General features: G+C 55.1%; 1 protein-coding gene across 2 annotated transcripts in view; it reads right to left on the reverse strand.

Moving 5' to 3' along the window:
• Positions 1-10,624, reverse strand: part of SAPCD2 (suppressor APC domain containing 2) — a 30,553-nt gene extending 19,929 nt beyond the window's left edge. The window contains exons 1-3 of one of the 2 annotated variants that reach the window (XM_076056090.1): positions 10,516-10,624; positions 2,803-3,726; positions 973-1,243 (exon numbers count right to left, since the gene is read on the reverse strand). In XM_076056090.1, coding sequence (XP_075912205.1) covers positions 973-1,243; positions 2,803-3,726; positions 10,516-10,539 — 1,219 coding nt within the window. In that variant the 5' untranslated portion in view covers positions 10,540-10,624. Of the gene's footprint in view, positions 1-972; positions 1,244-2,802; positions 3,727-10,510 lie in introns of both variants that reach the window. The other variant, XM_076056091.1, reaches the window with a different exon arrangement.
• Positions 10,625-11,589: the final 965 nt, after the last annotated feature.

Consider the following 11,589-nt stretch of genomic DNA (forward strand, 5'->3'; position numbering starts at 1 on the left):
CATCACCCTCATAGTGCTTACCAACATCATCACCATCATCACCATCATCATCACCCACCCACTCAATGATCCACTCATACACTCACTCACCCAAAGACCCACTCACCCACCCACCTATCATATTACTTACTCATCCACCCACCAACTCACTCACCCACCCACCCCACCCACCAAATTACTTACCCACCCACCCACCAACTCACTCACCCACCCACCCCACCAAATAACCCACCCACTCACTCACCTACCAAATTACTTACCCACCCACCCACCAACTCACTCACTCACCCACCCACCCACCAAATTACCCACCCACCGACCAAATTACTTACCCACCCACCCACCCACCAACTCACTCACCCACCCACCCACCCCACCCACCAAATTACCCACCCACTCACTCAGCTACCATATTACTAACTCACCCACCCGCCCCTCCACCCACCTACCTACAAAATTACCCACCCACTCACCCACCAATTCACCCACCAAATTACCCACTCACCCACCCCACCCACCAAATTACCCACCCACTCACTCAGCTACCATATTACTAACCCACCCACCCGCCCCTCCACCTACCTACCTACCAAATTACCCACCCACTCACCCACCAATTCACCCACCAAATTACCCACTCACCCACCCCACCCACCAAATTACCCACCCACTCACTCAGCTACCATATTACTAACCCACCCACCCGCCCCTCCACCTACATACCTACCAAATTACCCACCCACTCACCCACCAATTCACCCACCAAATCACCCACCCACCCCACCAAATGACCCAACCACCCACCCACTCACCCACCAATTCACCCACCAAGTTACCCACCCACCCACCCACCCCACCCCACCAAATGACCCAACCACCCACCCACTCACCCACCAATTCACCCACCAAGTTACCCACCCACCCACCCACCCACCCCACCCCACCAAATGACCCAACCACCCACCCACTCACCACCAACGGCGGGGTTCAGCAAACGAGGCACGAGCGGAGGAGGAGGCAGAGGTGGCGGCGGGGAGGAAGAAGGAGGAGGCGGAGGAGGAGGCGGTGGAGGCGGTGGAGGCGGTGGAGGAGGCCCCAGGGAGTCCAGGCCGTCCAGCGACTGCAGACTGCGCGTGGCCAATGACGCCCGCTTCTCCCACGCGGCACCACCGCCACCGGCTCCGGCAGCCGCCCAGGCACCGGCACCTCCGCTGGCGGGCCGAAGACGCGTCGCCGCCGTCGTCTGGCGGTGCACGGGAGGGGGGGGGGGAGGAGAGGAATCCGATGAGCCGTCAAGCTCTTTGTCACAGATGTCCCGTAAGGGGGCACGGGGTCAGCGAGTTACCGTGACCCCCGCCACCACCCACCCTCCCTCACCGTGACACGCAGACACACAGAGCCACGCGCAGAGAGCCACACAGACACACACACAGAGCCACACAAAGAGCCACACACAGAGAGCCACACAGAGAGCCACACAGACACACACAGAGAGACACACAGAGAGCCACACAGACACACAGACACACACAGAGCTACACAAAGAGCCACACAAAGAGCCACAGAGACACACACAGAGCCACACAGACACACAGACACACACAGAGCCACACACAGGGAGCCACACACAGAGAGCCACACAGACACACACAGAGAGCCACACAGACACACACAGAGCAACACACAGAGAGCCACACAGACACACACAGAGAGACACACAGACACACACAGAGCCACACACAGAGAGCCACACACAGAGAGCCACACAAAGAGCCACACAAAGAGCCACACAGAGAGCCACACAGACACACAGACACACACAGAGAGCCACACAGACACACAGAGAGCCACACAGAGAACCACAGAGACACACACAGAGCCACATAGACACACAGACACACACAGAGCCACACACAGAGCCACACAGAGAGCCACACAGAGAGCCACACAGACACACACAGAGAGCAACAGAGACACACAGACACACACACAGAGCCACACACAGAGGGCCACACAGACACACACAGAGCCACACAAAGAGCCACACAGAGAGCCACAGAGACACACAGAGAGCTACACACAGAGCCACACACAGAGCCACACACAGAGCCACAGAGACACACACAGAGCCACACAGAGAGCCACACACAGAGAGCCACACAAACACACACAGAGCCACACAGAGAGCCACACACAGAGAGCCACACAGACACACACAGACACACACAGAGAGCCACACACAGAGAGCCACACAGAGAGCCACACAGACACACACAGAGAGCCACAGAGAGCCACACACACAGAGAGCCACACAGACACACACAGAGAGCCACAGAGAGAGTCACAGAGAGAGCCACAAAGACACACAGAGAGCCACAGAGAGCCACACAGAGAGCCACACAGACACACACAAAGACACACACAGAGAGCCACACAGAGAGACACACAGACACACACAGAGAGCCACAGAGACACACACAAAGAGCCACAGAGAGCCACACAGACACACACAGAGAACCACACAGAGAGCCACACAGAGAGCCACAAAGAGCCACACACAGAGAGCCACACAGACACACACACAGCGAGCCAATGGCAGCACAACCCCCTGCTCAACGAGTCCGCTTTCCTCCCGGCCGAGTGCCCATCAGCGACGCAACTTTACTCCGCAGCTCCGCTCGAGCCGCGGCAACTCCACGGTAGTCACCGTGACCGCCACCCCGCGTGGCAGCCCGGCACAGAGCCCCATCGGTGCGGTGCGGTGCAGAGCGTGCCGCGGCAGGAACCGCTCCACCACCTCACCGACAGCGACGCCGGCGGCGACGAAGGGGTCAGCGGCGGCGACGACGACGTCGATGACGACGACGACGACGACGAGGAGGAAGGCGGCGCCGGCGGCGCCGGCGGCGCCGGCGGCGCCGGCGGTTCCGGCGGCGGCGGCGGTTCCGTCGCGTCCACCTCCTCGGCGGCGCGACCCAAACCCGCGGCGAAGCGCTCGAAGGTCAGGTGACCTCCGGGAGAAGCCTCCCTCCGGAGGGCGGCGAGCACTCCGCCGCCGACGCCGCCGCCGCCGCCGCCGCTGCCGCCGCCCCCCCAGCGAGATTCTATCTCGGTCACGTGCACGGCGCCTCGCCCGCCGTCGTCCAACGCGGCAAACAGAGGCCGCAGGCTCTCGACGAAGGCGCTGGGCAGCGGAGTGGCGTCGTGCCGCTCGCGATCCGCCCGGCGGCGATGGTGATTGCGATTCTGATCGTGCTGCTGCTGCTGCTGCTGAGTGTTACGGTGATCGTGATGACGACGCTCGAACTGCTGCTGCTGCTGCTGATTGTGCTGCTGCTGATGATTGTGCTGCTGCTGCTGATGACGATGATGATGCGACTGCAGATTTTGCTCCTGCCTGTCCTGCTGCTGCTGCTGCTGCTGCAGCTCCAGCCAATGATGCTGCAGCTGCTGCTTGTGCTTCTGACGCAGGCGCTGCTGCTGCTGTTGCTGATTGTGCTGCTGCTGACGCTGCTGCTGCTGCTGCTGCTGCTCCTGCTGGCGCTGCTGCTGCTGCTGCTGCAGGTGGTGATGCAGCTGCTGCTTGTGCAGCTGCTGCTGCCGCCACTCTTTCTGATGCAGCTGCTGCAGCTGCTGCTGCTGCTGCTGAGTTGGACGAAGGTGGCGACCGGGGATAGCAGCGACAGGACTCATCTTGCTGGGTGCGGCGGTGGAAATTCCACGTTCCTGTGCAAGGGAGGAGATACACCGGTCAATCGAAGGGCGGCTGTGTGCACGCCGGGCAGATCCTCGTAATCGAGGTTGTTAGTTTTTTGTTGTTGGTGCTTCGTAAACAAACAAATAAAAAAAAAGAGACATTTCTCAACACTTCTGACGATTTGGGGGGGGGGGGCAGGCGGTAGTGGCAGGGGGTTTGTGTAATCATTTCGTAAGTGAACCTGAACAGAAAAAAATTCCGCGGCATATTTTTTTTCCATCGCTCGCCAAGTGCAAAATCCAGCGGCGTGCAAGCGCAAGTTAGGTCCCGGGTTCGCTTCGTTCCTCGCGTTAGGAATCGCGAGGGTCCATACAAGAATAATAATACTGAAAAGAAATTAATACACGCGTAGCTTTAACAGGCCGTAGGGGGCACTGTGAAGGCCGGTAACGGCGCACGAGGTGGGGGGGTGGGTGGCCAGCACCACGCCCCGGCCGCCTTTGTCTTCCCCCCAGCGGCGATGTGTTACTGCCCACAACACAGCGCCGGGTAACTAAATTTGAGGCCGAGTCGACCCAGGGGAGGCCCAGGACCGGTTCAGACAATCGCCAGTGGCGGTGTTGGCCCGCGAGCGGGGAATCGAAACCCGGGTGGCCAGGTTCCTAGCGCAGCGGTAGCGGCTAACCCGCTACACCACCCCCCCCCCCCCCCCACTGCCGGCTGATCCACAGCCGGTCCAGCAAGGGTCGTGTCGCTTAAAGGGAGCCGGGGCCGATTCGTTACTAGCGCAGCGCTAGGCCGTTGTGTGTTTGGAGAGTAAACCCACTTCCACACGTGTGCAATTATAGTGCAGTGCGTGGCGTAGTGTATCGTGTGGTGTACTGGTACAGCACTAGTGTGTAGTGTATCGTGTAGTATACTAGTACAGCACTAGTGTGTAGTGTATAGTGTAGTATACTAGTACAGCACTAGTGTGTAGTGTAGTGTATAGTGTAGTATACTAGTACAGCACTAGTGTGTAGTGTAGTGTATCGTGTGGTGTACTAGTACAGCACTAGTGTGTAGTGTAGTGTACAGCACTAGTGTGTAGTGTATAGTGTAGTATACTAGTACAGCACTAGTGTATAGTGTATCGTGTAGTATACTAGTACAGCACTAGTGTGTAGTGTATAGTGTAGTGTATAGTGTAGTATACTAGTGCAGCACTAGTGTATAGTGTAGTATACTAGCACAGCACTAGTGTATCGTGTAGTGTATAGTGTAGTATACTAGTACAGCACTAGTGTGTAGTGTATAGTGTAGTGTATAGTGTAGTATACTAGTACAGCACTAGTGTGTAGTGTATAGTGTAGTATACTAGTACAGCACTAGTGTGTAGTGTGTAGTGTATAGTGTAGTGTATAGTGTAGTATACTAGCACAGCACTAGTGTATCGTGTAGTGTATAGTGTAGTGTACTAGTACAGCACTAGTGTGTAGTGTATAGTGTAGTGTATAGTGTAGTATACTAGTACAGCACTAGTGTATAGTGTAGTGTATAGTGTAGTATACTAGTACAGCACTAGTGTGTAGTGTATAGTGTAGTATACTAGTACAGCACTAGTGTATCATGTAGTGTATAGTGTAGTATAATAGTGTGTAGTGTATAGTGTAGTGTATAGTGTAATATACTAGTACAGCACTAGTGTATAGTGTAGTGTATAGTGTAGTATACTAGTACAGCACTAGTGTGTAGTGTATAGTGTAGTATACTAGTACAGCACTAGTGTACCGTGTAGTGTATAGTGTAGTATAATAATACAACACTAGTGTGTATTGTAGTATACTAGTACAGCACTAGTGCTGTACTAGTGTAGTGTATAGTGTGTAGTATAGCTATCTGGTGGAAGAACGTTCCGTAGCCTTAGTGGGGGGTTACATGGAAAATAATCTCGGTCACCCATGGACCGAAACGTCAACCGTGGGGGCAGAGACAAAATCATAATTCCGTGTCTACGGCAGCTTTTCATCATCATGGATCTCAAAGCGCTGTACAGGACACGGCACCAGGAGCAGCAGCAGACACGTGCCATCAAAACACATTCTCCTGCGGAGGGAGGGAGCTGGTAGGAACGTTGGGTTGCTCGGTCAATGGCCAGGGTCAACAAGGGCGGCACCACCACGTGGTGCATTCCGCACAATATTCCCGACTGTGAGGGCGGGCACAAGCCGGCGTGAGTAGGTTAAACGTTGAGTTTTATAAGGGCACCACGGGGTGACCAGCCCCTACCCACCCAGCCCCTCCCCACCCTGCCCTCCCCACCCCACCCTCCCCACCCAGCCCCTCCCCACTCTCCCCACCCTCTCCACCCAGCCCCACCCCTCCCATTTTTGGACGCACGACGGACGGACGGACACAATAATCCCCTGTGGGCTGCTGGTGTAGTAACCAGGAGGTTCCTACACGGTATAATAAATACATTTAACAAAAAATATGTTGCTCAATGAACTAAAAGTTTAACAAGCGGAAGCGCGTTCAGTGTGTGTATATATATAAAAGTAGGTTTTGAAGACGCATTTAAAAATAATTGTCCACAGACTGGGATGAGAGATCCCTCCGATGGAAGAGCGTTCCGTAGTCTGGGTGGAGCGGGTGATGGGGTGGGGGAGCTTTACACGGGGAAAATGATCTCGGTCACCCGTAGACCTGGAGGAATAGAGAGAGAGAGAGAGATCTGCAATATAACATTTATAGCCATCGCTGTAGAGTGGGGAGGGTGGGGGGTTGTGAAAAACACGGTGACACGGTGCAATTATTGATTTTGGAACCATTGTGAGACTGTAATCCATGAGCGGCCGCATATTGTGTATAACCTTGCCCCAAAAACAAAGATCCACACCCTCCAAAGTGGAGCGTCACACAGACGCTTGTGGGCAAGTGCTGTCCACAGGCAAAGACAAAGATCCCCCGTGTAGCCTGTGACAGGCTGTAGGGGCAAGTGCTGTCCACTGGCAAAGGCAAAGATCCCCCGTGTAGCCTGGGACAGGCTGTTGGGGCAAGTGCTGTCCACAGGCAAAGACAAAGATCCCCCGTGTAGCCTGTGACAGGCTGTAGGGGCAAGTGCTGTCCACGGGCAAAGACAAAGATCCCCCGTGTAGCCTGTGACATGCTGTAGGGGCAAGTGCTGACCACGGGCAAAGACAAAGATCCCCCGTGTAGCCTGTGACAGGCTGTAGGAGCAAGTGCTGTCCACGGGCAAAGATAAAGATCCCCCGTGTAGCCTGTGACAGGCTGTAGGGGCAAGTGCTGTCCACTGGCAAAGACAAAGATCCCCCATGTAGCCTGTGACAGGCTGTAGGGGCAAGAGCTGTCCACAGGCAAAGACAAAGATCCCCCGTGTAGCCTGTGACAGGCTGTAGGGGCAAGTGCTGTCCACGGGCAAAGACAAAGATCCCCCGTGTAGCCTGTGACAAGCTGTAGGGGCAAGTGCTGTCCACAGGCAAAGATCTCCCGTGTAGCCTGTGACAGGCTGTTGGGGCAAGTGCTATCCACGGGCAAAGACAAAGATCCCCCGTGTAGCCTGTGACAGGCTGTAGGGGCAAGTGCTGTCCACGGGCAAAGACAAAGATCCCCCGTGTAGCCTGTGACAGGCTGTAGGGGCAAGTGCTGTCCACTGGCAAAGACAAAGATCCCCCGTGTAGCCTGTGACAGGCTGTAGGGGCAAGAGCTGTCCACAGGCAAAGACAAAGATCCCCCGTGTAGCCTGTGACAGGCTGTAGGGGCAAGAGCTGTCCACGGGCAAAGACAAAGATCCCCCGTGTAGCCTGTGACAAGCTGTAGGGGCAAGTGCTGTCCACAGGCAAAGATCTCCCGTGTAGCCTGTGACAGGCTGTTGGGGCAAGTGCTATCCACGGGCAAAGACAAAGATCCCCCGTGTAGCCTGTGACAGGCTGTAGGGGCAAGTGCTGTCCACGGGCAAAGACAAAGATCCCCCGTGTAGCCTGTGACAGGCTGTAGGGGCAAGTGCTGTCCACTGGCAAAGACAAAGATCCCCCGTGTAGCCTGTGACAGGCTGTAGGGGCAAGTGCTGTCCACGGGCAAAGACAAAGATCCCCCGTGTAGCCTGTGACAGGCTGTAGGGGCAAGTGCTGTCCACAGGCAAAGATCCCCCGTGTAGCCTGTGACAGGCTGTTGGGGCAAGTGCTATCCACGGGCAAAGACAAAGATCTCCCGTGTAGCCTGTGACAGGCTGTAGGGGCAAGTGCTGTCCACAGGCAAAGATCCCCCGTGTAGCCTGTGACAGGCTGTTGGGGCAAGTGCTATCCACGGGCAAAGACAAAGATCCCCCGTGTAGCCTGTGACAGGCTGTAGGGGCAAGTGCTGTCCACAGGCAAAGATCCCCCGTGTAGCCTGTGACAGGCTGTTGGGGCAAGTGCTATCCACGGGCAAAGACAAAGATCTCCCGTGTAGCCTGTGACAGTCTGTAGGGGCAAGTGCTATCCACGGGCAAAGACAAAGATCTCCCGTGTAGCCTGTGACAGGCTGTAGGGGCAAGTGCTGTCCGCAAGCAAAGACAAAGATCCCCCGTGTAGCCTGTGACAGGCTGTAAGGGAAAGTGCTGTCCACGGGCAAAGACAAAGATCCCCCGTGTAGCCTGTGACAGGCTGTAGGGGCAAGTGCTGTCCACGGGAAAAGACAAAGATCCCCCGTGTAGCCTGTGACAGGCTGTAGGGGCAAGTGCTGTCCGCAAGCAAAGACAAAGATCCCCCGTGTAGCCTGTGACAGGCTGTAGGGGCAAGAGCTGTCCACGGGCAAAGACAAAGATCCCCCGTGTAGCCTGTGACAAGCTGTAGGGGCAAGTGCTGTCCACAGGCAAAGATCTCCCGTGTAGCCTGTGACAGGCTGTTGGGGCAAGTGCTATCCACGGGCAAAGACAAAGATCCCCCGTGTAGCCTGTGACAGGCTGTAGGGGCAAGTGCTGTCCACGGGCAAAGACAAAGATCCCCCGTGTAGCCTGTGACAGGCTGTAGGGGCAAGTGCTGTCCACTGGCAAAGACAAAGATCCCCCGTGTAGCCTGTGACAGGCTGTAGGGGCAAGTGCTGTCCACGGGCAAAGACAAAGATCCCCCGTGTAGCCTGTGACAGGCTGTAGGGGCAAGTGCTGTCCACAGGCAAAGATCCCCCGTGTAGCCTGTGACAGGCTGTTGGGGCAAGTGCTATCCACGGGCAAAGACAAAGATCTCCCGTGTAGCCTGTGACAGGCTGTAGGGGCAAGTGCTGTCCACAGGCAAAGATCCCCCGTGTAGCCTTTGACAGGCTGTTGGGGCAAGTGCTATCCACGGGCAAAGACAAAGATCCCCCGTGTAGCCTGTGACAGGCTGTAGGGGCAAGTGCTGTCCACAGGCAAAGATCCCCCGTGTAGCCTGTGACAGGCTGTTGGGGCAAGTGCTATCCACGGGCAAAGACAAAGATCTCCCGTGTAGCCTGTGACAGTCTGTAGGGGCAAGTGCTATCCACGGGCAAAGACAAAGATCTCCCGTGTAGCCTGTAACAGGCTGTAGGGGCAAGTGCTGTCCGCAAGCAAAGACAAAGATCCCCCGTGTAGCCTGTGACAGGCTGTAAGGGAAAGTGCTGTCCACGGGCAAAGACAAAGATCCCCCGTGTAGCCTGTGACAGGCTGTAGGGGCAAGTGCTGTCCACGGGAAAAGACAAAGATCCCCCGTGTAGCCTGTGACAGGCTGTAGGGGCAAGTGCTGTCCGCAAGCAAAGACAAAGATCCCCCGTGTAGCCTGTGACAGGCTGTAGGGGCAAGTGCTGTCCACGGGCAAAGACAAATATCCCCCGTGTAGCCTGTGACAGGCTGTAGGGGCAAGTGCTGTCCACGGGCAAAGACAAATATCCCCCGTGTAGCCTGTGACAGGCTGTAGGGGCAAGTGCTGTCCACGGGCAAAGACAAAGATCCCCCGTGTAGCCTGTGACAGGCTGTAGGGGCAAGTGCTGTCCACAAGCAAAGACAAGGATCCCCCGTGTAGCCTGTGACAGGCTGTAGGGGCAAGTGCTGTCCGCAAGCAAAGACAAAGATCCCCCGTGTAGCCTGTAACAGGCTGTAGGGGAAAGTGCTGTCCACAAGCAAAGACAAAGATCCCCCGTATAGCCTGTGACAGGCTGTAGGGGCAAGTGCTGTCCGCAAGCAAAGACAAAGATCCCCCGTATAGCCTGTGACAGGCTGTAGGGGCAAGTGCTGTCCACGGGCAAAGACAAAGATCCCCTGTATAGCCTGAACAGACTGTAGGGGCAAGTGCTGACCACAGGCAAAGACAAAGATCCCCCGTGTAGCCTGTGACAGGCTGTAGGGGCAAGTGCTGTCCGCAAGCAAAGACAAAGATCCCCCGTGTAGCCTGTGACAGGGTGTAGGGGCAAGTGCTGTCCACGAGCAAAGACAAAGATCCCCCGTGTAGCCTGATCAGACTGTAGGGGCAAGTGCTGTTAGCGAGCAGCACCTATGAAGGCCGGCACGGCACACGAGGTGGTGGGTGGCCAGCACCACACCCGGCCGCCTTTGTCTCCCCCGGCGGCGATGTTTACTACACACACAGCGCCAGGTAACTAATTTGAGGCTGAGTCGACCTAGGGGAGGCCCAGGACCGGTTCAGACAATCGCCACTGGCGGTGTTGGCCGTAAACAGGGAATCGAACCCGAGTAGCCAGGTTCGTTGGGCAGCGGTAGCGGCTAACCCTCTACACCACCCCCCCCCTTCACGCGCACACTCGCACACATTCCAACGGAAATCGATTAATCGATATAAGAATCGTAACGAGCGATCGCTGCCATACTTCACCAGTTCTGGTACGAACGGTCGCATTGGAGTGGTCGCCTGCTCTCCACTTCCGCGTTCAGCCGCACACGCCCCTCCCCCCCCACCGAACTCATTTGCATAGCGCGCTTCCCATTGGCTGAGCCGCGCGCCCTTGTTTTGAGCGAAGACGCTCTCCCATTGGGGGGGGGCGGCGGCGACGGCGGCGCTAGATGGCCTCTGATTGGCTCGTTTGAAATTACATCGTTAACGTTTGTCGTTGGTCGGCCTAACGGTCGCAAGGCAAAATCGACGAGGCGATTCCTCGCTAGCAGGGAATCGATTCCCCTACATATGTCGAGTCCTCTACTTACGAACGCGTTGGATTTCAAGAGGTCTGTTCGTAGGTTCCAACTTTGCTTCCAAGAGGCCGTCCGTAAATGACGTCACGCAATTTTTGACGATTTTTGACCCCCTTCCTTCGTCACACGGCGTCACAAAAAGTCAGACCCCCCCCTCAAATATGACGTCACAAAGCTCTGCCTCCACCCCCCCAAAAAATTATTAAAACGTGCTTCAAATCGAAATTTATTATTTAAAACTTTCGTGACTGCAGGGATTCATATTCTTGGTTCTTTCAAATTTTCTTGCTGTGGTTTTCACACCCGATGATGATTGCTCGTGTTGCAGTCGAAACGTCGTGAGAATTTTATTGTTTTATATTTGTGATTATGTTATTGTTTCCCTTCTAACGTGGTGACTTTACCGAAAGAACCAAGAGTATGCTTCAAATCGCCTTAAACTATTGCCATTGTAGGAGAAAACATTTATTAAAAAGTATGTTTAATTAAGTAGAACGTGTTGTGTATATTTATTTATAAAGTTGCGCATTTTGATGTGACGTCACATTCCTCACCCCCCCCCCCAGGTGCGTGACGTCATTTATGGATGGCCCCATAGAGAAGGCTGGTGCTGTCTCAGGTGTAGGCCAATCGGTTTCAAAGACAATGTCACGTGATTGTTATTATTACATTGTTTTACATTTTTATTACTAAAGGCAATGCATGTAACATTATTACATTATTATTATTAAAGACAATGCATGGAACATTATTACAT

The sequence above is a fragment of the Petromyzon marinus genome, chromosome 74 (genome assembly GCF_048934315.1).
Source record: "Petromyzon marinus isolate PM22_M1 ecotype Great Lakes invasive population chromosome 74, UKy_Petmar_22M1.pri1.0, whole genome shotgun sequence".
Classification (NCBI taxonomy): Eukaryota; Metazoa; Chordata; class Hyperoartia; order Petromyzontiformes; family Petromyzontidae; genus Petromyzon; species Petromyzon marinus.